At 37.8% G+C, this 27,463-nt stretch overlaps 1 protein-coding gene across 3 annotated transcripts in view; it reads left to right on the top strand.

Moving 5' to 3' along the window:
- LOC127432345 (tyrosine-protein kinase SYK-like) overlaps positions 1 to 27,463 on the top strand; it is a 66,268-nt gene that overhangs the window by 29,237 nt on the left and 9,568 nt on the right. For 2 of the 3 annotated variants that reach the window (XM_051683292.1, XM_051683293.1), the window contains 6 exons: positions 1,611 to 1,679; positions 18,999 to 19,059; positions 20,153 to 20,312; positions 22,776 to 22,985; positions 25,146 to 25,335; positions 26,016 to 26,156. In XM_051683292.1, the coding sequence (XP_051539252.1) occupies positions 1,611 to 1,679; positions 18,999 to 19,059; positions 20,153 to 20,312; positions 22,776 to 22,985; positions 25,146 to 25,335; positions 26,016 to 26,156 (831 nt within the window). The remainder of the gene's footprint in view (positions 1 to 1,610; positions 1,680 to 18,998; positions 19,060 to 20,152; positions 20,313 to 22,775; positions 22,986 to 25,145; positions 25,336 to 26,015; positions 26,157 to 27,463) is intronic. The other variant, XM_051683294.1, reaches the window with a different exon arrangement.

Below are 27,463 nucleotides of genomic sequence, written 5' to 3'. Positions count from 1 at the left end.
GGTGTCGGAGCAGTCTTGTCGCAGCGTTCCCCTCGGATGGCAAGTTGCATCCGAGTGCTTTTTTCGCACCGCTTAACACCAGCTGAACGGAATGTTGACGTCGGCAGCTGAGAATTATTCTTGAAGTGATCATTTACTCTGGGTCGAGTACGCCCATAACTCCTTGCAGTCATCGTCTACGGGGTTATCACCCTTCCAGTGCAGCCTCGGTTATCAGCCCCCTATGTTCCCCGCACAAGAACCCGATGTACAAGTTCCATCCGTCCACGCCTTTATGCAGAGATGCTGACACACCTGGAAAGCCACCAGAGAAGCCCTCATAAGGACTGGTGCTCATGTTAAGAGGTTTGCAGACCGGCACCGGGCTAAGGCCCCAACTTACGTGTGCGGGCAGAAGGTTTGGCTGTTCTATAAGGACATCTCGCTCTGACTCCCCTCACGTAAGCTGGGTACTAAGTTTATCTGGCCGCTTCCCAATGCCAAGGTCATTAGTCCGGTGGCGGTCCATCTCAAACTACCTCCTTACCTTAAGTGTATTCACCCCATTTTCCACGTCTCCAAAATCAAACCTGTTTTATGTTCTGAATTACACCCTGCCAAACACCCAACCCACCTCCTCCATGACTTGTTGATGGCTCTCCAGCGTACACGGTCAGGAGACTGATCGACGTCAGGCAGAGTGGCAGAGGGTTCCAATACCTGGGGGGGGGGGGGGGGGGGCCGGACGTGTACTGTCACAGATTGTTCCTGGGGAACAATGATCCTGATCATGCCACTGATTAGCGTGGCCCCGCCCTCCTCCTTGTCACAGGAGGATTCTATGAATCTGTTCCTGACATCCACAATGCACACACTCATCCTATTAACACACTTTTCACAAATTGCCCCTTGAGCGACTACGACGTGCATGCCATTGGAGATCACTTCCTGCTGCTGCAGCCGGTGTTGGGATACTCTATGTTCCTCAACCAAGTCACTGCTAATTATTTTTGTTAATAAAACCGTTGAACTGTTCCTCTGCTCTTGGGTCTGTTTGTCTCACTATCGTTCATTACAATGCCAGCTTGTTACTCATCGTTATATTATTTCTGCTTACACACAAATGACAGACTCACCTGTAAATTTGCTGCATTTTAATCATAACCACAGTTGGCCTGTCTGTGTCCATAAACAATAGTGGACCTATCCATCCTGTTTCGACTTGCCTGTTGGTTGGACAAAAATGCTTACATTCAAATATAACATGTGCGACATGTAAAACCATGGAAAACTGCAGACTTGGCAACCCTGGACAAGCTGTATTCGTACAGTGTGTAAATTGGAGCAATCACTGCATACATGTTGCATATTGCTAGTGTTATAGGAAAATTAGTCAAATTATCCATTTAACATGAGAGCCACTAGAAATTAATTAATGTTAATGTTTCTAAAAGTTCATTGACTAAGTAAATCTCAGAGCTTTTATTTTTCTTCATGATCTGGTGTTTAACTGTTGATGTTGTAATGTTTTAAGAAATACTAATTGGTCATGGATTTGTAGCATTATACAGTATCAAATAGTGTAGGACTAAGGAGAATAACTTTATGCTTTTTAAAATTGTGGTTTCTAGCAAGGTGCAACTGGTGGATTACTCTCCAGAATCAAATCGTACTCCTTTCCCAAACCTGGCCAAAAAAAGGTGCACTAACACGCCCCTCTCTTCCTCTGCTGTTCCCCACTGACAGTGGTAGGACCCCCGCCTTGCTTGCCTGTGATTTTTGCTTCTTAATTTCACCTGTGGGATCACCTACACCCTCTCTGATCTCTGCCTCCATTCATTGCCCTGCACATCACATCAAATCAACAGCTACAACTCATATACATCATTTATTATACATTCAATATTATGTCTTATCATTTACAGTTGTTTTTAAAAGAATGGATATTGGTTGTTGTTTAGTTGTCCATCAAGCTTCCTCATAGAATGATGATTCTATCTGTTTAAAAATCATGATTTTAAGTTTTGATTACCTGTAAGGGATATAAGTTGGGCCGGTAAGGCTATATTCTTTGACCAGATTAGGAGTTTGTATTTTTACATATTAAACTTGGAATGTTTTAGAGTGAGATGTACCAACTAATTGCACAAAACATTACAGAATTTATCAAATCCATTGCTGATACGTACTGATATTTGTGCTCTTTTTTCACTTCCTGGAGGATGATGTCATTAAGGAACTAGTTCCAATTTAAGCTGATCTCTCGATGCTGTGTCAGTAGCTGATGCTATGGGAACTCCTTCCATGAGTGACAGTCTCTGAAGCCCATATAATATCATGCCTATCTATTGGCAGATGGTGCTTGCTGCGCTGTCCCTTATGCCTGCGTCTTTGCGGGCATATAAACCAATTTTTTCTCCTTCAGGGTCACGATTACATCTCTCGTGCTCTCGTCCTTACAAGCCTGACACATTGCTTTTACCATTCTATCCGCACTTCTAAACAGCGAGTTGGATTATTTTTTTCCCTGTTGTGCAATGATGATAAGCTATACATGTTGCATTGTATATATTGTGTGTTTCTTTCTAGCTTAAGAAACTTAAAGAACTACTTGCTTAACATGCACAGAGAATTTGAGGATGATTTTCTGCCAGCCTAGGCCTTGCATCTGTCCTCTTCTCCATCTCAAGCAGCTTCCACCTGTTCATTATGTCTGTAATTATCTGCAGCCCGCTCTGGTGCACTGCAATCGATCATGTTTGCCATTGAGGATGATGTGAGGGATACTCCGTCGCTGGGGCTTCCAATAGTGAGACATGTCATGCTGAGATAGAGGTGCTTGAAGTTCTCACTTGAGCCTTGAAAAAAGAAACTTGATGAACTGTTTGTACCACATTGGTGTGCTTTCACAGTGTTAGTTCGCACCGCACCACAAATATCTACTCTGGAAATCGGCAGGTTTATGTGCAGCCTAGTGTCTGTGTAGTGACACTCCTGGCTGAATTTTTCAGGCTTTGCACTTTCCCCACCATTGTAAACCATGAACAGGAGAGCGACATCTCCCCTGTAACAGGACAGTCTCAGCCTGTTTTTACTGTTGTTCATGGCATACCGGAAGATTGCCATGTCACAACACAGAGATTTTGTATGGTTGTTCCTTCTGGCCCGGGAAAAAACTACTCACCAAGTAGCCCACTCGCTTTCCCCTCCATCGCGAGCTTTGAGTTTGTGGCGTAATGCAGGTTACCTTACTGCCTGTCTTTACTGTTGTTAGCAATGTGCCAGAACACTGCTATGTAGCAGCACAATCAATAAACCCTCCGGTAACACTTTATAATAACTATACGGAATAAAGTATTTGTAAAGCATTAGTTTATTGTCAATTGATCATTTATAAACTATTGTTCATACATTAATAAGCTACATACAAATAGTTTGTTATTTGTTTATATTCACTATAACAAATGATTCATTATTGTTTAATAAGTTCATTTATAGGCAGTTTGATAATGTTTTTTCATAAGGCATGAATATTAAATATAGAAATTATATATGTGATTAATTGGATTTACATTTAAATGTAATTAATGTATTTGTTACAGTTTTAGTAACACTTACTATTAAAGCAATTATTACTTAATATATAGGTCGTAATAAAGCATTGACTAACTTCTAACTAAGCATTTTGCATGACCTAATCTAAAGTGAGAACTATATGCCTAATTAAACATTTATTAATGATCAATTGCTCTGAAAACCTGGCCCTGAAATAACCATCTCCACAGAATCTCAATCACAAAGGCTCAAAACAGACACTAAAGCTTAAAAAAAAAAAAAAAAACAGGCAACAGACAACAGACAACACAAAAGTACAGGAATAATAGTGAAAGAGGAAATTCCACAGTTTATTAAAAGATCTTCTAATTGCTCAAACGCCACTTTAGCATGTTCCACCCAATAGATGAAATTACTCTGACATAACACCCCAGGAAACCCCGCTTCCGGGTTATTTTGAGCTGTCGATTTCTATGGTGAAAATAGGCAGCGCTGCCGTTTTAATAATCTTTTAAGCTTTATAGAATCTAATAATGCCTGTTAATGTTAATAAAAGTTATTATATAGGGATATCTATGGTTTACAGTGAAGAAATTATGTGGGTTCTTTTCTGAAACATCGTCAAAACAAGTTTAAACTTGGTTCAGTGAGTCTGTGTGATTATGTCGGACATGTAACAGGTTGATGAATACACATCCTCACATGTTTAACACACTTCTAAAGCCTAAGAATTTGGGTACTTTGAAATGAAAACTACCACTAGACATGCAACATATGTCTTTACTGCTTAAATTATTAACATACGTACAATAAATAATAATATTTTACTTCAGTATGATCCTATTCCATATCAAAACTTAACAGCCTTTTTTGATAGAACAATATTATTTACTGCATTCAAAATAAATGCAAAGACATAATTTTAGCAGTATGACATTATTTTTATTCACTTATCCTTTCAAAAACAGTACATGCGCTGCGGTGGTGGAGACGGGATCTGTTCGTCCTGTTATGTATATCGTATATGGTGGCCTTGATCATATAAGATCATCGTTAGATTATATTTGACCTCATATCTGTCACAGCATCAGCACTTTGGAAATTAAAAATAGCCATTTGCGATCAGAGTTTGCGTGATTTCTTTGTTTAAAAGTTAATATCGAAAAAGTCAACTGTGTCTAATAGAGCAGACGCGATAACAATGACGGTGACCTGTGAAATATCATAATTTATGTAAAATCTTGAGGTTTTCCTGATGCACCGATCTGATAAAAATTTGAAGAAGCCCTAATCTCCAACAATCTGTGGAAAACAGGGTGTTTCAACCCCACAAACAGCACTTTTTGTGCAGTTTCAGCGCAATTTTTGAAAGCGGTTCTTTTCTGGGGTACCAAAAGAACCGGGAAAGGGTGGGGCGGAGCATTTGTTTGTAAAGGGCAACTTCATCTATTAAGCTTTATGAGCAGACTTGTTCCCATTATTTTCAGTTAAAATGACTGTTTAATTCAGTTTCACCAGTGGACCTATAAATATTTCATTAAATTTAATCCGATTCCAGAAGGAAAGTCCAAATATCCCGCTACAGTCTGTACGCCCACTCTGGAAACAGCCAGCACGTCACCACGGTCACATGACAGTGATGAAATGTCAAAAAAATATATACAAAAATTTTTGAAATAGAAAAGAGCATGTAACGTTATTTTACTGACTTTAAATTATATTTAGCCAATTCAGTGCCTATTAAACTCCATAAGTGAACATTTCCTTACTATGCTGCTGAAGTGTACAAGCGACGTTGTCACGCCATACATGTTACTTTTCTCAGCCTGGGCCGGATGGAACAATAACAGTAGTTTGTGGTTACTGAATAGGGCATTTTGGGCGTTTTCCAAACAGCATTTATGTGCCCTTGAAGGGCACTTCGGGAGGGGAACGCCACTCGAAAGGTTGTTCCAAACAAAAGTAAGAGTTCATTATTTTACAAAGGGCCCTTTTACAAGATTTTTAGTGAAGGCTACATTTAAACTGTGATGACATGCTCCCTGCAGAATGCCCACATCAAGAGCTCTGTCTTTCGTAGTGAGTAGGGCATAGGAATGATTACTTTCGATTGGAATTCACCTTTTATGTAATACTTTTCCAGAGTTTGCAGGGGGCAGATTTGTATCTCAATCCTTGTAGTAAAAAGATACAAGCACAGTATTTAATGTACAAATGTCTGCAGTATGACAAAAACGTCCTAAGATTTGAATGCTGATCAACGAAGAATTCAGTTTTCAGGTTTCAGGCCAGAAGGAGCCTCCTTCAGGAATACACATTTGTCTCTCATATAATTTTTTTTTTGTTTTGTTTTGTTTTGTTAAATCACCACTTTGGTGACACCTTTCAATGAGCAAAATTAGATATTCAACACATCAACAACTTTTATTACTTCAAAGAAAATGAAAATGTTTAAGTTTGCAAGGCATAAAAAATAGGATCCGATGAAATATTTTTTCCCTGATTCTTTTTTCCATAAAATTTTTCTGAATTCCATGTTTAAAATATGAATAATTTTTTTAATCAAAAATATGGCTAATCAAATGTATTCGTAAAGACTTCATCAAATGAAATTATTTGATCAAATAAAGTGCTTCAATAACATCTTCACAGATTATTCTAAAACAGTTTTTTTTTTCAGATAACGTGAGCATAACAGAGAATCACTATATAAATTAAAACTTACAGTACATTCAGTACAACAGCACACTTGTGAAATTTGCTAAAATATAATTATTCCTGATATAATCGTAAAAATAATTATATTTATAATATGAATGCAGTAGTAATATATTTTTTGTCATAATTTATTCCATTTCACGCATCCATTTAAACAAAACTTTTATTTTGGCGGATCACTGTGTCAGTTTCTATGTCGGTTTGATGGAAGTTTCACACTTCTGGATAAGCAGTTCGCTAGGGCTGTTAGATTCCAGAAATTTAGGAATCAACTCAGATCCCGATTCCTGGCGATTCCAAGAGTCGATTCCAGACAATTTTTTTTTAAAATTATTTTTAGATTCCAAAAAAAAAAAAAAAAAAGGAGGTGAAGTTAAATCTCATAATAAACAGCTCAGTGCTAAGCGTTCTTTGCAATATTTATAATAACATGAGTGACTACTATTAATAGGTCCATTATAAATTTAAATCCCTGTCCTTTTCTGCATATCGCTGCCCCCTTCGGCATATCGCGGCGCCGGTGTGTGGCCCGTTCTGCATAACGCGGCAGCTCATTTCAGCTTAGTCCTGGTTCACCCGATGGCCAGTCAGCCCCTGATCAGCCCCAAAGTGCGTCGGCCCACTGGGAAAATGCCCGGTATGCCAAATTACCAATCCAGCCCTGTCTAGAAAGCAGATGTGTTGAAGGGCTTGTCTAATTGCTTTATACAGATGAACAAATGAAGCGGATTTACAGATGCTGACAGACTACAAAAGACAACAAGTCAGGTTGATGATCGTTAAGATTTTTATAATTCTTTTGTGAATTGTTTAAGTGCTGCTAGGCTTCTGAAATGTGTAGTAGTTCAGTAGTCGAGGAAATTCTCAATTCTCTATTCCCAACGTCTCGGATTCGAGGAAACTATTCTTTTTGGAATTGATTCCCAGCCATACATTTCGCTATGTGGTCATTAGCTTGTTACGCCTTAAGAGGCTGCAATTTCATTAAATAAATAGTCTGGGATGTGCTGCACGCTTCGCATTAAATGAGCGTTTTGCTTTCTGTAATCTAATACACAGATTACAGAAGTCTTAATGTGATGTTTTTAGCAGGTCAGTGCCTTCACACATTACTTTGAAGCGTGCAACACAAGAGAACTGTATATTTCTTCTGTATATTATGAAATCGCAGGCTGCTGTGGGTTAATAATCAGACTAGTACACTTGTACAACATATTTACTAGACCAGTGGAAGATTTAGTGACAAAACAGTACTGGCCCAAAAGGGTGAAACTCTCATGCTGGCCCAAGGCCAGCTGGCCAAACTTACTGTTGAACCATGTTAATAAATGTTTAATTAGGCATATATATTTCTCACTTTAGATTAGGTCATGCAAAATGCTTAGTTAGCCATTAGCAGGGTTGGGAGGGTTACTTTTGAAATGTATTCCACTACAGATTACAGAATACATGCTGTAAAATGTCATTTGTAACGTATTCCATTAGATTACTCAAGGTCAGTATCGTATTCTAAATACTTTGGATTACTTTTTCAGCACTGGCAGATTTTTTCACTTGTTTTGACTATAAAAACTCTGCCAGTACAGTAAGACAAAATACACATGTTAAAAATACATTCTCTGAAAAACCTAAATATCTTATGCAGTGTTGTTTCTAAAACAAGATAAATCAAATTGATCTTGTTTTAAGGATTTTTATATATTTTTACAGGAAAACAATACAAAAATTATTATCAAGAATATGATTTTTGCCCTAATATCAAAATTCTTACTAGAAAAAAAGAAATTATGATCCAACGTGAATTTTCTTGATAAAAAAATATGATCGTGACTGGTAACATGTGCATGTAATATGGCTAGAAATAGCATTTTAGCTTAGCATAAAGCTGACAACTTACACAAGGTTTATTTCTACTTCTGCTCCAAACTTACTTCAAACGTACTTCTCTGTCTGCTCGTATGAATGTAACACATCATAAGAGTTTCACCGCTGTTCAAATGCACTTTGGATCGCATCATTTATATATATAAATGTTTTCCATCTGAAAGGACTAAATATTAAATGAAACAAATGACAATAAAATGCAAAGTAATCTCTTTAGTAATCAAAATACTTTTTGAATGTAACTGTATTATAATTACCAATGATTTAAATTGTAACTGTAGTGGAATACAGTTACTTATATTTTGTATTTTAAATACGTAATCCCGTTACATGTATTCCATTACTCCCCAACCCTGGCCATTAGTAAGTGCTTTGTTACAACCTTTATTAAGCATTAATTGATTTAATAGTAAGTATGCCTAAAACATTAATATACACATTAATTAAGCAGAAATGTGTATCCTATTCATTACATATTTATGCTTAGATTTCGGTACTAGAACAAAACGTTGCAACTTTGTCAAGACCATTAAAAAAATTTAAATAAAAAGTTTTTTTTGTACAGAATTGTTTAAGAGAAATAACAATAAAAAAATAAAATAAAAAAAATGGGTCAATTCTGACCCGTATAGGAAGAAACAGTTATGACCTTAAACCTTCAGACTTTCTGGATGTTACAAGGAAACCGTGCTGTTGATTGCACCAGAATGGCCCAACTGCCCTTGGTTTGAGGAGCTGGTGGAGCTGTTGGATTGCACCAGAATGGCCCAACTGCCCTTGGCTTGAGGAGCTGGTGGAGCTGTTGGATTGCACCAGAATGGCCCAACTGCCCTTGGCTTGAGGAGCTGGTGGAGCTGTTGGATTGCACCAGAATGGCCCAACTGTCCTTGGTTTGAGGAGCTGGTGGAGCTGTTGGATGCTCCTCTGTGGAAGATTCCATGAGTAGAGATCTGCTCTTGTAAGCTTGAGGCATGATCTGGCATCCCCAGCCAGAGCTGTGGAGACTACATGTCTGGCTCTTGAGGGCTTGTCAGACAGTCAGGGGTTGTCGCAGTCAGTGCTCGACACCATACTACAAGCTAGAGCCCACTTGATGAGACGGTTTTGCACCTTTTCATTTTCTGGTGAGGACCCACAGCGTTGCACTTTGCTGGTGCTCTGCTTAGTGACAAACTACCCAAAAAGCATACATCAACATTGCGTGTGGATGGAGAGAGCCCTTCATTTGAATGTTCTTGAAAGAAGCAAGTACCCTTTGGTCAGTATGATTTTAAGGGGTGCTAGATGGCTGAGGCCCTCTCAGCCTGCTACTGTTCCAGTCTGGGACTTGGCGCTGGTGTTTGAAGTGTTTACTAGTCCCCCATTTGAGCCATTGGATACAGTATAGGCTTAAGCATTCTCTTGCTGTAGACTGTGCTGCTGCTCACATTGGCCTCAATAAAACTTATTGGGGACCTACCAGCCCTGTTTGTAAGAAACTTTGTTTAGGGTTTGGACTGTGTTTGTGAAGACAGTCCTTAAGCCTAGAGATGGTTATGTGTCCAAGGTGTTGACCACTGCCTTCAGGGATCAGAATGTAACTTTGCAAGCTTTCGCTCCTCCTCTGTTAGGTCAGACGAGGCTAAGAAGCTGCACTTGCTTTGTGTGGTAAGGGCATTGCATACGTACAGTACATTGACCGTATGAGTCAATTCATGAGTCACCTTTGTCAGGTTTTATAACCTTGATGTATCTTCCATTTCTTCACAGATTATGACTGCAAAGGAGTGTTAATATGTCAGTGTTTTACAATCCTGACTGGCTAGGGTCATTGTGTGTAGTGGTTGCCAGGTTTCGTAACCTGGGCGTTTCTTCTCCATTCCCAATTTTTCCAATTTGTGAAGATGAGCTAAATTTGATAGTTTTTCACTACCCTGATGGCTAGTGTTCTGGTGCTTCTGAATAAGTAGAATGGTGTTGCGGTTTACTATTCTCATAATGCCTAATATGAATTATATATTGAGAATTTCATGCTTTCCAGTATATTAACACATTTATTATGGGGACAATGTACTGCATAGTAGGAATAACATAACTTAGAATAACTTATTCTAAATAAATAGTGTTTGGATTTATTGCTGGGGATATGTCTTAGGATCTTTCAGAGGTCATTCCTAAATTATTTCAGAAACTTGCAAGAAAGCTGTAGTGCTGACTGTCTTGGCATGTTCTTTTAGAACTCAGATTTTAGTCTCGACTGAATTTCTTCTCCATTCTACTCGTTTGAGGTTCAGGTGGAAAATTGATAGCAATGGCTCAGTTTTGAAACCTAATGAGCTGCCTAATTAAGCAGCATTCAAGGGATCACAATTGCACTACCAATGCAAAGGCTGTTTCAAAAGGATGGCAGCATAATTTTGCTGACTTCTGAGATACTTAAATATTAAGTAAAATTTTAGGCAGCATAATATGTATCCTTTACCAAGGATTTTCTTATTATTTGTGACTTTATCACTGAAGAAAGAGTAATGGTCAACTTGGATCAGAGTTTTATGACAGTAAATCACTCTTTGTGGATATCATAGAAATTAATGGATAGCAACATAAATTATATCAAACCTGGCACACAATTTCTGTGACTTCTCTTATAAAACAGCTATTTTTTTGTAGTAAGCTCCATGGGCGGTGCTAGGGCTGGGCTTCGGGGGCTTAAGCCACGAATGTTTTCTGTAAAGTCCCAAATGGTTTTATCGCCTTGTAGTGACGTTAGTACCAGTGCTTGTATCAGTTTGATACTAGAAATATTATATTTGAACATTTTAACAATATATTTTAATATTAGGCAATATACAGTATACATTAATGACAACTGTCTCATTACAGAATTGATAACACCAAATAACACCATAATAGATGTAATACCAAAGTACGTAAGACGCTGTCTTGTTGGGCAGCTGCTTTCCATCTGTTTTTTTGCAAAACTCTTTTATTAAGACACAATGTCATAAACCTCACAAACTCTGGCAAAACAAGCGACTTTTTTTCTTCTTCTCGTAAGCACCTATTTAAGCCTTTACTGCTTCTAAACTAACTTTGGAAAGCCAAAAAGGGATAATGTAGTATTTTTTTTCTTCACGATTTTAGTTAGTGTTAAAACACACAATTTCTGATGTTCGAGCACATCTGAAGCCAAGACAAAAGTGAGTGGGACCTTTTAGTTTCAGTAATATTTAAAGATTTACTTTATATAAATGACATCTCACAGATGTAATTTAGTCATTTAAACTTTTATTATAAATTGGATTATATTCCGATATTTCATCAAAGGATGGCCCTATATGTATCCACAAAGGGTCTGGGCTAAGCCCCGAATATCCATTGATCCTAGAATCTACCCTGGTAAGCTCGACATTTAGTTAACTCCATAATGATTATTCAATTGAAAACTGGTGAATAACACTGGATTCATTGTCAGTTGATTAACTGTTTCCTCACAAAAGCAATTTATTCAGCATACTAAGGCATCTCCTCCACTGACGTCCATTTAAGCCGAACAGCCTTATCTCCCTTTCGGGATCCCGTTATGCATTGTTTAACTAACCTTGAAAGCTCCCCATGGGGGAAGGGTTCTGTCCATTACTGAGAATGCAATCTCAGAATGAATTGTGACAATATCAGTGAAAAAATACAACCCCAATTCCGAAAAAGTTGGGACAGTAGGAAAAATGCTAATTAAAACAAAAAGGAATGATTTGTAAATTATATTCACCATTTGCTATATTGAAAGCACTACAACTACACATTATATTACGTTTTTCCTTGTGAATTTCATTGTTTTTTGAAAATGTACAGTAATTTCAAATCAGATGATTGCAACACACTCCAAAAAAGTTGAGACAGGGAGAATTTAAGACTAATAATAATTTGACAAGTTGAAATAATAAGGCGATGTGAAACAGGAGATATTAAACAGATGAGGCAATCATGTCATAGTATACAGGTGCATCTCAATAAATTAGAATGTCGTGGAAAAGTTCATTTATTTCAGTAATTCAACTCAAATTGTGAAACTCGTGTATTAAATAAATTCAATGCACACAGACTGAAGTAGTTTAAGTCTTTGGTTCTTTTAATTGTGATGATTTTGGCTCACATTTAACAAAAACCCACCAATTCACTATCTCAAAAAATTAGAATACATCATAAGACCAATAAAAAAAAACATTTTTAGTGAATTGTTGGCCTTCTGGAAAGTATGTTCATTTACTGTATATGTACTCAATACTTGGTAGGGGCTCCTTTTGCTTTAATTACTGCCTCAATTCGGCGTGGCATGGAGGTGATCAGTTTGTGGCACTGCTGAGGTGGTATGGAAGCCCAGGTTTCTTTGACAGTGGCCTTCAGCTCATCTGCATTTTTTGGTCTCTTGTTTCTCATTTTCCTCTTGACAATACCCCATAGATTCTCTATGGAGTTCAGGTCTGGTGAGTTTGCTGGCCAGTCAAGCACACCAACACCATGGTCATTTAACCAACTTTTGGTGCTTTTGGCAGTGTGGGCAGGTGCCAAATCCTGCTGGAAAATAAAATCAGCATCTTTAAAAAGCTGGTCAGCAGAAGGAAGCATGAAGTGCTCCAAAATGTCTTGGTAAACGGGTGCAGTGACTTTGGTTTTCAAAAAACACAATGGACCAACACTAGCAGATGACATTGCACCCCAAATCATCACAGACTGTGGAAACTTAACACTGGACTTCAAGCAATTTGGGCTATGAGCTTCTCCACCCTTCCTCCAGACTCTAGGACCTTGATTTCCAAATGAAATACAAAACTTGCTCTCATCTGAAAAGAGGACTTTGGACCACTGGGCAACAGTCCAGTTCTTCTTCTCCTTAGCCCAGGTAAGATGCCTCTGACGTTGTCTGTGGTTCAGGAGTGGCTTAACAAGAGGAATACGACAACTGTAGCCAAATTCCTTGACACATCTGTGTTTGGTGGCTCTTGATGCCTTGACCCCAGCCTCAGTCCATTCCTTGTGAAGTTCACCCAAATTTTTTAATCGATTTTGTTTGACAATCCTCATAAGGCTGCAGTTCTCTCGGTTGGTTGTGCATCTTTTTCTTCCACACTTTTTCCTTCCACTCAACTTTCTGTTAACATGCTTGGATACAGCACTCTGTGAACAGCCAGCTTCTTTGGCAATTAATGTTTGTGGCTTACCCTCCTTGTGAAGGGTGTCAATGATTGTCTTCTGGACAGCTGTCAGATCAGCAGTTTTCCCCATGATTGTGTAGCCTAGTGAACCAAACTGAGAGACCATTTTGAAGGCTCAGGAAACCTTTGCAGGTGTTTTGAGTTGATTAGCTGATTGGCATGTCACCATATTCTAATTTTTTGAGATAGTGAATTGGTGTTTTTTTTTAAATGTGAGCCAAAATCATCACAATTAAAAGAACCAAAGACTTAAACTACTTCAGTCTGTGTGCATTGAATTTATTTAATACACGAGTTTCACAATTTGAGTTGAATTACTGAAATAAATGAACTTTTCCACAACATTCTAATTTATTGAGATGCACCTGTATAAGGAGCCTCCAAAAACAGCCTAGTCCTTCAAGAGCAAGTATCATTCGAAACTTGTCAATTTGCCAACAGATGCTTCAGCAAATAATCCAGCACTTTGAGAACAGTGTTCCTCAAAGCAAATTGGAAGAATTTTGTGCATTTCAGCCTCTACAGTGCACAATATAGTTAAAAGATTCAAGGAATCTGGTCAAATCTCGGTGTGTAAAGGGCAAGAAGAAAACCATTTCTGAATGCATGTGATCTCTGATCCCTCAGACGTCACTGTCTTGAAAAAAACGGCATTCATCTGTAATGGATATCATGAACATGGGCTTGGGCTAACTTTAGTAAACCTTTGTTAGTCAACACCACTCGCCACTGCATACACAGATGCAAGTTAAGACTTTACTATGCAAAGCAGAAGTCCTACATCAACACTGTCCAGAAGTGCTGCCGACTGCTCTGGGCTCGGCCTCATCTTAGATGGAAAGTAGAACAGTGGAACTGTGTTTTTTGGTCTGAAGGGTCCACATTTAAAAAAGTTTTTGAAAAACAAAGCTGTTGTGTTATCCAGGCCAAAGAGGAAAAGGGCCATCCAAGCTGTTATTAGCATCAGGTCCAAAAGCCAGTGTCTGTATGGGCCAGGGGTGTGTCAGTGCCCATGGCATGGGTAACTCGCACATCTGTGATAACACCATGAATGCAGACAGATATGTAAAAATTTTGGAGCAAGATATACTGCCATCCAGCACCGTCTTTTCCAGGGACGTCCCTGAAAAGATTGGCCTGCCTGCAATCCTGACCTGTCTCCAATTGAGAATGTATGGTGCATTATGAAGGATACCATACAGCAACAAAGACCCTGTACAATTGTGCAGCTAAAGACCTACATAATGGATGATTGGGAGAAAATTCCACTTTCTAAACTTAAACTTTTGTCTTCAGGGCCCAAATGCTTAATTAGTGTTATTAAAAGAAATGATGATGTTTCAAAGTGGTAAACAATTGACTATCCCAACTTTTTTGGAGCGTGTTGCAATCATCTGATTTGAAATTACTGTACATTTTCAAAAAACAATGAAATTCACAAGGAAAAACATCATATAATGTGTAGCTGTAGTGCCATGAATATAGCACAGGGTGAATATAATTTACAAATCACTCCTTTTTATTTTATTAGCATTTTTCATACCGTTCCAACTTTTTTGGAATTGGGGTTGTACATCCAAGATGGCAGACAATGCAAGAGAAGTGTCAATGTTAAAAACTGATTAATTTAACTAAGATTAATCAGACTTTCTTATGAAACCGTTTGATTCTCGTCCTTGCATTGTGTGCAAGGGTTCATATGTCTGAATGTGAAATTATGCCCATTATACAAAGGTGCCTTGAGGCTGACATTTTGCTTCCTGGAATGGAATAAAATTTTTCCAGGACGGATGGCCAAAAACTGGGACAATCCTGGAAAATCGTGGATGGATGACAGAAACCCTAATATAGTATTGCGTAGTTAGCTTAGCAACATGCTAACATCAAACTATTGGAATCATTGGTGAATTGCATGAGGAGTGGTATTTGTATGATGAACTAGTTGCTGGCATTTTAAATCAGTCACTTTTAGGATTTCAGCTAGTTTACCAAAGAGGCAGCTCACTAGGGTTTGGAATAGAGCCATTGCCATTGCTCTTTTGTGGAAAAAAATAGCAATCTTATGTGTTGACCTTATCTGGATGCTTTTTCAGCTCTTTGAAGATGCCATTCCCAGTCATACACCCATCCTTTCCCTTTTCTATCACTCCTTATTGAATTAAATTTAAGGGATAATGTGTAGCCGACAGGGTGATCAAGACCCCAACTCCAAGAGGTCTTGTATTACCCTGACAGGGTGATTATTTTGCAACTGGCTGACTGTACATTATCCTGCTTATTACATGGCTATTTAACAAATAAATGAATGCATGGACATGAAATATTGGTTTTGAGTTTATGTTATAATCTTAAATGTAGATTAGTTTAAAGCTAAGAAAAATAGCCCATTACAATTTAGAAAGCAATCTGCCTAGCAACAAGTTGAACACTGCAACAATACTGAAGTATAAATTCATGTATTATTAATCTGAAAGCAATGTTACTTTCTCTACGTACAAGTTTCCTAACATATTTAGCTTTATTGTAACCAGTGTTGGGTAAGTAACTAAAAAATAGTAATCCACTATAAATTAACAATTACTTTTTAAAAATTGCAATCAGATTACTGAATTTACAGATGTACAACTCTTTAGGGGAGCATGCCCTTCAGCTGTTAAAGAAACACAATCAGACATACACATGAACATAATTCAGTGTTACCCACAACCCAAACAATGTACTTAGAAAGTCAGTAACTGTTATCTGATTACAGGAATTTAAAATGCAATGTTTTTGTACTAAAATGTGATTAGATTATAGTACCGAATTACTTTATAACCAGTTAATACTCAACACTGGATGTAACATATTTTCCTCTATTTTAAGTTCTCTGTCTCATCCAGTTCTTTTTATGTCTCTTACAATATTTTTGTTTTCTTGCTTTAACTGGACACTTTTGAGCTTCTAGCCATCTATCAAAGATTTTATGCTCATCATATATATAGGGCTGTCGATTTAAGGAGTAAAGTCAGTGCAATTAATAATGTAAAAAATAATGCGTTAAAAAAATAACGCAATTAATCATATCCCTGGACCGTAACAAGGAATATTCCTACCATCTGAGCAATTCAAGCTTGAAGTACCACTTGTTTTTTCCAGGAGGCAGTGAGTGAAAATTCAGCTGTATAGGCAACGTGCAAACGTACAGAGAACAACAAACCACACCCACAGCAGACACCACAAGATGAGGACTCTTTCTTGCGTTCAAACACAGCTTGATGGAGTGCAAATCTAAGCATAGAGATCTCAAGATGTGTTTTTTTAAGTTTCGAAGTACGTTTAACTTCACCTAAAAACTGTATGTTTATGACGTGACGCAACCAATGTGAGACGCTCCAAAAGCATCCGTCTGACGCAAGTGTACATTGACGCATCCTTAGAAAAGCCCTTATAATAAGCCCATCTAGGACATATTGATGAATTAAATTGCAAAATGCATTAGGCTACTGTGAACTGTTGGCCAATGACTGCCTTATTTTAAATAAAACAATATATTGGATTCTCAGTGCCTTATTTGCCTGCCACTATAATGTAATGCATTTTAATTATCAGAATTCTAGTTTTCTTTATAATAAATATATTTTATTTATAATTATTTAAATATAACTATTCATAATTGTTTAACCATTATATATTGAATTGTTTTTTGAGGGGCTTTCTCAGCAAATATTTATACACTGATCAGCCATAACATTAAAACCACTGACAGGTGAAGCGAATTACATTTATTATCTTGTAACAATGGCACCTGTCAAAGGGTGGAATATATAAGGCAGCAAGTGAACAGTCAGTTCTTGAATTTCATGTGTTGGAAGCAGGAAAAAAAGTGTAAGGATCAGAGTGACTTTGACAAGGTGTGATGGCTAGACAACAGGGTCAGAGCATCTCCAAAACGGCAGGTCTTGTGGGGTGTTCCCAGTATGCAGTGGTTAGTACCTACCAAGAGTGGTCCAAGGAAGGACAACCGGTGAACCGGCGACATGGGCACCCAAGTCTCATTGATGCGTATGGGGAGCAAAGGCTAGCCCCGTCTGGTTTGATCCCATAGAAGAGCTACTGTAATACAAATTGCTGAAAAAGTTAGTGCTGCCCATGATAGAAAGGTGTCAGAACACACAGTGCATTGCAGCTTGTTGCGTATGGGTTTGCATAGCCGCAGACTGGTCAGAGTGCCCATGCTGACTCCTGTCCACAGTGAAAGCACTAACAATGGGCACGTGAGTGTCAGAACTGGACCATGGAGCAATAGAAGATGGTGGCCTGGTCTGATAAATCATGTTTTCTTTTAGATCATGTGGACAGCCGGGTGCGTGTGCATCGTTTACCTGGGGAAGAGATGGCAGCAGGATGCACCATGGGAAGAAGGCAGGCAGGCAGGCGAAACAGTGTGATGCTCTGGGCAATTTTCTGCTAGGAAACCTTGGGTCCTGGCATTCATGTGGTTGTTACGTTGACACTTACCACCTACCTAAAGATTGATGCAGACCACGTACACCCCTTCATGGCAATGGTATTCCCTGATGGCAGTGTCCTCTTTTTGTCACACTGCAAAAATTGTTCAGGAATGGTTTGAGAAATATGACAAGGAGTTCAAGGTGTTGACTTGGCCTCTAAATTTCCCAGATCTCAATCCGACTGAGCATCTATGGGATGTGCTGGACCAACAAGTCTGATCCATGGAAGCCCTACCTCACAACTTACACAACTTAAAGGATCTGCCGCTAATTTCTTGGTGCCATATACCACAGGACCCCTTCAGAGGTCTTGTGGAGTCCATGCCTTGATGGGTCAGAAAGTTTTGGCTGCATGAGGGGGACCTACACGATATTAAGCAATGTTGTGGTTGAATGGTGTATATGCAAATGCAATTAATTGCGATTAATTCGATTAATTAATTGCCATACCATGTAATTAATTCGCTAAAAAATTTCTTCAATTGACAGCCTAATATACAGTATTAAAATTGGTACTGAAATCCTCCGAGGCTATTTTTACAACATTCAGCAGACCATTTTGAGTTACAAGATGAGTTGTACCGATTAACTATTTTAACTTGCATGGGTATGAAAAAAGAGAGACAGCAGAGTGATACGACAGACATGAGACTGACAAGTGTCAAATAAACCATTAAGCAGTCATTATATATATATATATATATATATATATATGTATAAAAATCAAAATCAAACAAATCAAAATATCAAAATAAAACATTCCAGAGAGCCTTGTAATAAAAACTACTTAATTATGAATCTTATCTTCAGAAGATTTCCATGTTTCTTTTTTTATTTTCTTTTTTTTTTTTTTAATCTTTTTGAAGAAGATTCTCCTCTTCTTCATGGACATTGACCAAAATGTAATCATGTACTGTAAAAAATCAATAAAAAATTAATGCTGTATATTTGAATTGCCATTCATTTACCAAAGAAGTAACTCATTAAATGTAATTCTGCATTCAAAACTGAATCAAAGTGCCATGAAGAAGACAGTAACCAGTGTGGTTGGAGCCTATCCTTCTGTCTCAAAGATCCATGCAGGCATTTCATATATCTTTAGGCCTGTTCTGTCTGCATAAGCATATACTATGTGGCTCTGTGTATTTTCACAATTATAATTGTTTTGTGCTTGTAGGGTCATCTTCCAAATCCCTATGACTTTGGTTTAATCCGCAGAAGTGACCTTCTTAACCCAGGTAACATCTTTAACACTGGTTAGTTTAATGCTTGAACACCTTGATCACCCATCTCTGATGTAACTGGCCCGTTGCTAAACTCCATCCCCTTGCTTACTCAGCTTTACAAAATGTTTTATAGGAAAGGAATCTGAGATTTCTGTGAACAGGGTGATTTTCAGTAAAATACGTTTAAAAAGTGGTTATAAATCAATGGAAATTATTCTTAAGCTGACTTTAATGAAGTGTAATATTGCAAAGCATTTTTATCTGTAATTTTCTTTAAAATAAATTGTTAAATCACACAGTAACATGGTTAAAAATGAAGCTTTCAAAGCAAATTAGAAAAAAAAAAGACAAATGCCTCTCACAGTCAACTGAAAAGGAAAAACACTTATTCGATAGCGATTACGACTTTGTGTAAACCATTAGTGTAAATGAACAGAACTGTTGTATTACAACAGTCTCTGGTACTGTGAACTCTTTAGCTACTATCACCACTGCGTTGACTTGAATTAATACAGTACATTGATTTACACATAGATTATGCACAGTATGCACGTTTTAAGATTTATTTTAAAAAGTGCACTCAGTAAGATTTTGTTCATGTTGTCTTGGACTTACACTGACCCCTAGTGGAGTGGATGCAGCATAATTTAAAATCAGTATTTTTCAGTGAAGGTACCCATGTAGATTTTCACTATTCATAGTCAGTCATGATAATTTGATCCTTGAGTGAAAGTGTCCAATAACAAGGTGGTTGCTGAGATAATGTGAGTAGTATTCGGCTTGTCATGTGATCTGAACATTAGGGGACCCTCTCCATGTAGAATAAAACAGCTTTTATAAGGTTACTGATATGACTGGAGCCTTCATCTCATGTGATTGCTTATAATTTTATACTGTACATGTTTTTAAATCACAATGAATTTCATGAGGACTAAACCTATTTTTAATGAGGAAAAAATTACTTAGTACACTTTTAAAGATGTCTGGTAATATGACAACAGTTACTAGAAGGTAGGATTGATCAAGTGACATTTTTAAGGCGGAGCTTAGCAAAGGGTCAGTTATTTCTCCTCTTTTAAAACTGGCCTTTGTCATGTTTCTTCAGAGGCTATGCCAATGGACACACAGGTGTATGAGAGTCCATACGCAGATCCCGAAGAGCTTCGGACAGCCACTGTGAATCGAAACAACCTGATTCTAGAAGATGAAGAATTGGGCTCAGGCAACTTTGGCACTGTGCGAAGAGGCATCTACCAGATGAGGAAGTCAGTCATGTGAAAAAAGACTTATCTGGATTTTTATTAAATCAAATCAAATCAAATCAAATCACTTTTATTGTCACACAACCATATACTCAAGTGCAATAGTGTGTGAAATTCTTGGGTGCAGTTCCGAGCAACATAGCAGTCATGACAGTGATGAGACATGTACCAATTTACAATAAACTTCAGATTTACACAACACAATTTAAAATCTAATATACATATAATTACACACAACACAATATACAAATAATAACATACAATGTACAGTATACAATACACACAATATAGAATACACATTATACAATACAAAATAGTATATATAGTATATATAAAATTACATATTAAAGGGGTCATATCATGAGGAATACCAATTTCATTGATATTTTGAGAATAAAAGAGCTAGATGTACTAAAAGCCAAAGTATACTGTCGTATTCTGCATGCCGTTACGTCTCGCGCACAGTGTGTGTGATGCAAATTTTATCATCAACACAATCGCACAGACTGTCTGCGTGAAGCTCAGTATTTCCAGACACGCGGACAGTCCTTGTCTGTGCGCATCATCGGCACATGCACCTGCTGTGAACTATTGAGTATCATTGTGCGCATGCAACGAATGTGTCAGTTTGCACACGGTTTGAAAGGCTGAGCACTCCACCATGCTTGAGACGGTACGTGGAAAAACTAAATATACCCGAGCCTTCAAAAACCATACTGTATCTTGTTTAGCACCACGTCCTATCAGATATATTTTCAATTCAAACAGTGGCGCCTGCAGCTGTACGGCTGTACGCACTGTGCGTAGCCTACCAGGAGCGCTCCGACTGACCTGAGAAATATTTACTCTCAGAATATTTCACCAATCATGAAATGTGTCCCGTATTTCTGTTGGCTGTTTAAAAGAACTAACAATGCCAAATTTGCGAATGAACAATTCTTTTGAGTCGGTTCTTTTCAGTGAATTGGCCAAACGGGCTTGCAAAACGGTTTGAATCGATTCGTGATTCAGTACAATTTGTTCAGAGCCCTTTCTCACTGAATCATTTGGAGCGGTTTCTCACACAGTAGAACAGTATCGGGATATTTACGAAAACAGCGCTGGGTACAGTGGAAATTTACATAGTCAGCTGAAACAAAAGGCTGTCTTTTTGAGAGGTAACTTTGAGAAACTAAAGCTAGTGTTGTGTCATGTGAACAAGGGGCTGTTCAAACTGAACATGTTTTTGCGTCCACTAACGTTGTTTTTCAATAGTTTTCCATGTAAACATTCGCTAGATGGATGTCTTTTGACAACTGCTTCACGTTTCACTGTGTTTTTAGCATCTCTCATCTTCAACTGATAAAAACATGTCTGGAGACACCTGCATTCTGCTCTGTTTGTTGGGGTGCGTTTTTCTTTCTTTCTTTTTTATTTATTTATTTATTTTATTTATTTATTTTTTGTTGCGCGAAAACGCATATGTCTGAATGGTTACTTGAAGAAATGCTTTAGTCAATAGTTACATGAATGCTACTCATACATAAGAAAATAAATAAATGCTTATCTCAAAGTCACCAGAATTAAAGGCTTTGGTGTAGTTTTTTGCTCTGTTTCATTATTTGCGCTACATCTAGATTGTTTTTTTAGCGCAGTTGTCACAAAGATTCAACAATCTGAGCAAGTTCAGGCTTTATAGAGGGGACTGTTGCATCGTTTCATATTATTCCAGATCGTTCTGCACCAGGTGAAGTTTCAGCAAATAAACGGTAGGGCAATGCTTTTTTCGCACTTCTGCTATAGTGTACTAAGGGGCTGCCATGCCTTGTTAAAACTGTGTATGTTTACTGTTTCAGTACTGTTAAGAATGTTGCCAGAATGCTTACATAAAATACAGCTATACTAGGAGAGGATACTAGGATAAGAAATTAGATAGTAAGCGAGTTCGGGTCGGGTTCGGGCTTAAAATCTGACGGCATCGTTCGGGCCGGGCCGCACAGTCTCGTGTTTGGGTTTCATTTTAAGGCCCGTGCAGACCTCTAGGCAGATTTCTGTGCGTACCCTTAGATTAAATCCTGCAGGCACCCAAGAATTCAAATGTGTTAAACTTTTCCTGTTGCACTTTATGGGTTCTGATCCCGGGCCTATGGAAACCAGGAAGTAATCGCGTTCACACCATTAATTTAGAGTGTGATTCGAAGGGTTGTATTTTCCATCTAAGATTAAATTGTTATTCAAAGTATTATTGAAGTTTCTCAAAATTTGAGGTCAAAAAAGCCCCCCAGCCCCCGTATTGTCCCGTACGCCAATAGATATGACCTCTTTAAAGATCACCTGTAATGCTAGCTAAAGTAAGAATTCGTTCTTCAATCAATTCTTCAACCTTTATTTGAAATCCTGGCTTTTTTCTTTCTCCTAAAAAATGTCACCAAAAGAATAATTTTTCACAGAATTCTTCCTGTTTGTGTTTGTTTATCTATATTTCAGGACACAAAAAGTGGTGGCGGTCAAGATCCTGAAGAATGATGATAATAATGCAGCTGTGAAGGAGGAGATGTTGCGTGAGGCCAGCGTCATGCAGCAGCTGGATAATCCATACATCGTTCGCATGATCGGCATCTGTGAAGCTGAAAATCTCATGCTAGTCATGGAGCTCGCCGAGCTGGGCCCATTGCACAAGTTCCTACAGAAGAACAAGTACTAAATATATATGCCTGCTCTGTTTAGTTTCATTTCAACTTGCCAAAAATGTGCTCATTTTAAGTAAAAAAAAAAAAAACTTCATCCTTCTGACATAAAAATATTTCATTATTAAACATCATGCTGTACTGTATGAAATGTACTGTAATAAACTGAATTCATTATGCATTTAAAAAACATTTGACCGCTAGATTTACTGTATATATTAGGGCTGTCAATCACTTAAAAGTTTTATTTGAATTAATTACATTATGTGCCGATTCATTAATTGATTTAATTGCATACCGATTTTTACTGAAAAAGGCCCCTAAATAAAGGTAATTTAGAATAATTAAAATAATAATATACGGGCTTAGTAAATTATAAATATTATAATTTAGATCATTCAAACACATCACATCATATTGCATCATAAAGCATTTAGACAGTACAAAAAGTGGCTTTATATACAATACATACAACATACTGTATATACATACAAAAATATTGTTTGTTTTATTTCCACCTTATTGAGGATAACCCTATTTTTCCCCCTTTTCCACCCAATTTGGAATTCCCAATGCGCTTTTAAGTCCTTGTGGTCATGTAGTGATCACCTCAATCTGGGTGGCGGAGGACGAATCTCAGTTGCCTCCGCGTCTGATACCGTCAACCTTTGCATCTTATCACGTGGCTTGTTGAGCGCGTTGCCACGGAGACAAAACGCATGTGGAGGCTTCATGCCATCCACCGCGTCATCTGCACTCAAGTCACCACACGCCCCACCGAGAACAAACCACATTATAGCGACCATGAGGAGGTTACCCCATGTGACTCTACCCTCCCTAGCAACCAGGCCAATTTGGTTGCTTAGGAGACCTGGCTGGAGTCACTCAGCATGCCCTGGGATTCAAACTAGCAAACTAGCAAACTCCAGGGGTGGTAGCCAGAGTCTTTTACCATTACCACTGAGCTACCCAGGCCCCCCTCTGCTCTATTTTGAATAGTTTGTCAACTCTTGCATCAAATGGTTGCTTTTTGAGTGTCTCATGTTTTTGTGTCGCTTTTCACTAGTTTTTAGTGCTCTAGTCATAAGTGCTGTGTTTTTAGGATGCTGTTTCAAGTTAAACATAGTTTTAAACTTTGAAATATGCATCTCGAGGTCCCTGCATTCTGTTGTGCTGTCACGTTTTCGTGTGTTTTTGTTCATGTCTTTTATTTTGAAAACTAAGTTGCTTGTTCGTTTCATGTGATTTCCTGTTCCTGCCATGTTTTCATGTGTTTTGTTCTTATTGGTTCCTTGTCATGTCACTGTCATGTGACCTTCTTGTTCCACTATGTTTATTAGTCCTTTCTCTTCATTGGTTCTTGTTTCATTGCCTTGTTATCATGTTCATTAGTTTAGTCTTGTCATTGGTTGTCTCTGTCTTGTAGTTACATATGTTCATGTATTTAGCCCTCATGTTTGCCATTGTCGGTTGTCAAGTATTGTGTTAATGTAACGTCACGTCGTGTCGTGTCGTGTCGTGTCGTGAAATCGTTTATGTTTATGTTTGTTTTGGATTCACGTTTTTGGATATATCACTCTTCATGTAAATAAACTGCATTTGGGTTCTCACACTTCATCGTCTTCGTCTACTCCTGTGTCTTCAGCCTGCTCGGTAACGTTACATGTGCTCTGTACAGCTGTCATTTGAGTGCAAGGCTGTGCTGCCTGCTTGTTGGTTTGACGAGGCATGTTGCAAGCTGAAGCGCTGACTGCCCCTACTGCATCAAGGTGGTAGGCCTGCATCAAGTTTAAATTGTCCTGATGGTTGGAAAATTAATTATTACAGAATTTATGTGCAGGTCAGGGGCATGATTATTTGCATTAATTGTTTTTAATGCTGTATTCATATAATTAATCACAATTAACACATTAAAACCACAGCCCTAATATATATATATATATTCATATACATAGACATATACAGTATATGTACATACAATTTTATTCCATTTCCCTTGAAAAAGTCTTAGTTTTAATGGATTTTGCTGAAATGTTGCTTCAAAATATTATACATTTTATGGCAGTGTTGGATTTCTTGTTTTCTTAACATTGTATGTTATATGTACATAGAGGGTTAATTACTATATATAAAAAACAATGATTTCTCTTCACCTATGTTTTGCTCTCAGACATATCTCTGAGAAGAACATTACTGAGCTGGTTCATCAGGTCTCTATGGGAATGAAGTATCTAGAAGAACACAACTTTGTACACAGAGATCTGGCAGCCAGGAATGTCCTGTTAGTTACGCAGCACTATGCCAAGATCAGCGACTTTGGACTCTCAAAAGCCCTGACAGAGGAGGAGAACTATTACAAGGTATAATAACTAGAAGTCAAAACTCTCTGTCCATTAGTAAGCTATAATAAATCATACAGAACATGATACACTTTTGTAAGCAGTATGTTTCTTTATTTTTCAAGAAAGTTAAATTTTCTAATCACCTGCAGTCCAGTTTAACCAGCCACTAAATGCACTGGAATATCACTGTGCCATGAGCATTTAAATTAAGTCACTAACTGAGTTTGGAATGGCATATACCATATTACTCTTACTATTTCTGCCATAGCTCTATATGTGTAAGGGTAATATGCCATTCTGTAGTCAGCTATTGTCATTCATGCAGGATGGGAAATCGTGACATGCAAACTGCAATATGCACAAAATTTGAGACCGTCTTTGCCATTACCTGATTTGTGTGTTTCCTTTAGTAATCGGGTGCTAAAACAACACAGACAGCATTTGCAAATTAACGGTGCTATCAACGAGCACTATTCATTCTTAGTTAACTCCCCCTTCATTGTTTTTTTTATGACAATCAGATTTTTGGTACTTTTTTCACATACTGTATATACAGTATACATTTTTTTTTCTAATCCAAATACAGAATGTTGTGTTAAACAAATAGTTGCATCTTCAGAAATGTTTTCTTTTTATCATTTTTTTCATAAAGAATGTCACAGTCTTCAATCACAATCTAACAGTTGTTTGTTCTATAGGCTAAAGGTCATGGAAAATGGCCGGTGAAATGGTATGCCCCCGAGTGCATGAATTATTTCAAGTTCTCATCTAAGAGTGACGTGTGGAGCTTTGGGGTCCTGATGTGGGAGGCTTTTTCATACGGGCAGAAACCATACAAGGTCGGAAATCAGAGTATTATTTTGACCTATGCTTATATTCTTATGGCAGATGTAACCATGATAACATTAGTAATGGTACATAAATTGAATATTAACAATATGTTAGCAGTGATTTTGCTGGTGATATAAAATTAAGCAATACCATGAACATTAAGCCCATTAATTTTCCTGAATAGTTTGTCATTAGAGTAGTTTTGCGATCCCTCCTTATGAACATTAGAGCATTAACAAAGATTGCTTTAAAGCTTAATTTTAACGGAGTGACTATTTGCACTAGGTGTACTTCAGCAATGCCCCTATGCTGTATGTTAGTATTTAATTAAGGGTGCAAATAGTTTCTGCCACTATTTACACCAGGGTGCAAATAGCATTAAACAGTATTTGCACTTAATGTAAAGATGCTTTTGTTGCTATTTACACTTAGTGCAAAACACTTCTGCCATATATCTGAGGTTGAAAAACAAGAAATTGACTGGATGGCAGATCCCCACCAGCCCTTGCTGGTAGATGCTAGAACTACTCCCATAGGGTGACCATATTCTGGTTTTCCAAAAAGAGGACACCTTTTTTTTTTCACTGGGGGGGTGGAATAATAGGGTTCAAAACAGTATTACTATGAATGTTAACTTTAATACAGTGAAAAAGACACTCTATTAGCATAACATAAATATATATAAATAAAAATTTCCAACATTATTTTGAATGTCCATGTACTAAAATTAAATATTTGATGCCATGAGTGTACCTTCATTTACTATTACTTTTATTTTGAATGGCCATGGAAAATGAAGCAATGTGATAACAATTTTACCTGGTCGCAAAAAGTAGTCCGTTAATTTACCTGATGAACTTTCACCTTTTGCTGACCCTTTATGCTTCGCAGAGCTAATGTGTGCTTCTAAATGAATTGCACCTTTATTAGCAACTGACACATAAGTGCCAGCTTTACATGTCATACATTCTGCTTCCCACGGGTCTCGACCTGGATGAAAGCATGGGAATTTTTTGTGCAAATCTTCTGTAAATTTGCACTTTCGTTTAGGCATTGTTTCCATTTAGCTGTCATTTGCTGCTACTGTCAAGCAATTGTTTGATGCCGAACACAACAGCGCTTCGCGCGTTCGGAGAGATTGACAGGCAGGAATTTGGCCAATAGTTGCTGCAAGCCTCTTATAATCGACCAATTGATGTGCGAGAAGGCGGGACTTACAAAGAGGGGTTAAAGCAATGCAAATATGCGCCCACACACAATGAAGTATTAGACCAGATGCACATCATAATGCAACTAAAGCAGAATCCCGGACATT

The sequence above is a fragment of the Myxocyprinus asiaticus genome, chromosome 42, assembly GCF_019703515.2.
Source record: "Myxocyprinus asiaticus isolate MX2 ecotype Aquarium Trade chromosome 42, UBuf_Myxa_2, whole genome shotgun sequence".
Taxonomy (NCBI): Eukaryota; Metazoa; Chordata; class Actinopteri; order Cypriniformes; family Catostomidae; genus Myxocyprinus; species Myxocyprinus asiaticus.
This window is presented reverse-complemented; position numbering and strand designations above follow the sequence as displayed.